The sequence below is a fragment of the Cervus canadensis genome, chromosome 23, assembly GCF_019320065.1.
Source record: "Cervus canadensis isolate Bull #8, Minnesota chromosome 23, ASM1932006v1, whole genome shotgun sequence".
In the NCBI taxonomy this organism is placed as follows: Eukaryota; Metazoa; Chordata; class Mammalia; order Artiodactyla; family Cervidae; genus Cervus; species Cervus canadensis.
Genome location: NC_057408.1, coordinates 56919061 through 56921085, shown reverse-complemented (window position 1 = coordinate 56921085; position 2025 = coordinate 56919061). Strand labels below are relative to the sequence as shown.

The 2025-nt window shown below is 49.6% G+C and overlaps 1 protein-coding gene across 1 annotated transcript; it reads right to left on the bottom strand.

Moving 5' to 3' along the window:
• Positions 1 to 666: 666 nt before the first annotated feature.
• LOC122425556 (60S ribosomal protein L17-like) lies at positions 667 to 1251 on the bottom strand. The gene has a single exon (XM_043444033.1). The coding sequence runs from the start codon at positions 1219 to 1221 to the stop codon at positions 667 to 669; it is 555 nt and encodes a 184-aa protein (XP_043299968.1). The 5' UTR covers positions 1222 to 1251.
• Positions 1252 to 2025: the final 774 nt, after the last annotated feature.

Genomic DNA, 2025 nt, shown 5'->3' with positions numbered 1-2025 from the left:
CACAAGTGCCACCATCTTGGTGAAGATGGATCCTGACTCTGCTCCACGCTTGCCATGACACCTGGAGAGGTCCACCTGCCCAGCCAAGGTGCCACATGAGCCGGGAAGTGGGGTGAAAAGCCCAATTTGGAGTCAAAGGAAAGGGAGACAGTCACAACCTCTTCACCTGCACGTCGTCCAACTGTGCATGAACACACGGAATTGAGGGTATTCTACTCCCCCCTTGGCCGCAGGTTTCTTCTTGCAGCCCCTTTGCCCTTGTCTTCTTCCCAGGCTTCCATCATATGAGTGGTTGGGATTTTTGGAACTGAGTTAAATGTAGGCTGACCCAATCCTGAAGATGACACCTGGACACACAGTTGGTGAGGAGGGGCTGGATGGGGTTGCGGGGAAGGTACACCACTCCCTCCTGGGGGGCTCTGTGGGGGACCCACCTGACCACGCACAGCTCTCCGCCACCCCTAGAGGGCCCTGCACTTGATGTGATGCCCTCCCCTCAGCTGTGTGTCCAGGTATCGTCCTCGGTGTTGGGTCAGCTGACATCTAACTCGGTTCCAAGAATTCCAACACGTCCTATACCATTCCTGGTTTCTTCCTTTTGAATTTTGTAGCGTGTTTCGCTTTTTTTTTTTTTTTACTTTTATTTGCATTTATTTTCTGCGGCATTTATTCCCGGGCCATAAGTTTTTGTTTCTTCAGTTTCTTCTGGGATATCTTTTTCTTCTGTGCAACCTCCTCTTCTGGTTTAGGAACAATCTGTTCTTTTTCAGTAAGGATCATCTCCATGTGGCAGGGAGAGCTCATGTAGGGGTTGATCCGACCGTGAGCTCTGTAAGTCCTGCGCCTCATCTTGGGGGCTTTGTTCACTTGGATGTGCTCAATGACCAGAGAATCTACATCTAAGCCCTTAAGTTCAGCATTACTCTCTGCATTTTTGAGCATGTGTAGTAAAAATTCAGCACTCTTTTTGGGCCACCGACCCTGTGTCCAGCCCCACTGTTTGGCCTGTGCACACCTACCAACTCCACCATTGTAACGACGGAATGGCACACATTGCTTCTTTAAAGTGACATCCTTCAGATACTTGGTGGCTTTTCGGATATGCATACCCTTTATGGCCTGGGCAGTCTCACGAGTGTTCTTAAAGTGAACACGAAGATTTGAACCTCTTGATTTGCATGATTTTGTGGGGTTTTCTGGGTCGAGTGAATAGCGCACCATTTTTAAGGGTCAGCTCAGGCCGCTTACCGGAAAAGTCGTGTTTCGCTTTTAAGATGTCCACTTTTCTCAGTTTTTTTTTTAAACAGAACATCTAAAGAGGCATTTCCTACCCTGTTAGGAAGGGAAGGAAAGTTGAACGTTGAGGTAGCTGCGGGCAGGGGAGTTCAGAATCCCCCTCTCTACCAGGGGATTCTGACCCAGAAGCGAATCTCTTCAGAGTGGGGGGAAGGAGCCTAGTGTTTTTTATTTATTTTTGTAAGAGGGACCATTTTCTCACATCCCCAAACAAACAAGCAAAGCACTTGTTTGAAGGACCTAAAAGAATCTTGGCAAAACCCATGATGTTTATCACATCCTCGGACAAGCTGGAGAGACGTTCGTGTTGATCGATCGAGAAACGTGTCTGGGCTTTTCAGAGCCAATGACGTCTGTTCTGCTTGTGGGCTCACAACCGCCGATGCGTCCATCTGCTGAAAAGTCGTGGAAAACACGGGTAAGTTCTGGACCGAAGATCAGCCTTTCAGGGGCTGCAGCGTCCACAGCCCAGAGAACACATGAATATGCTCTTTCTGTAGAAGGAAGTAAAGGAAAGTTGATTAAACACACACACGCCCCATCATGGGGAAACCTAGAAAGGTCAAGAGGTTGCCTGAGCTGCAATGCCCCAGGGGCTGGGACCTCCCAGAAGTGGTCAGTGATTAGGTCTTACCTGAGTGCCCTCCCACACTGACCTCAGCCTGGGTCTCGGGGCTGCCGCGAGCAACAGGTCACAGAGGGTGGACGTTGGTCGACCCACGAATCCCA

Coding starts and splice junctions, on each gene's coding strand:
- LOC122425556 (XM_043444033.1), bottom strand. CDS start 1,221: ATGGTGCGCTATTCACTCGACCCAGAAAACCCCACAAAATCATGCAAA.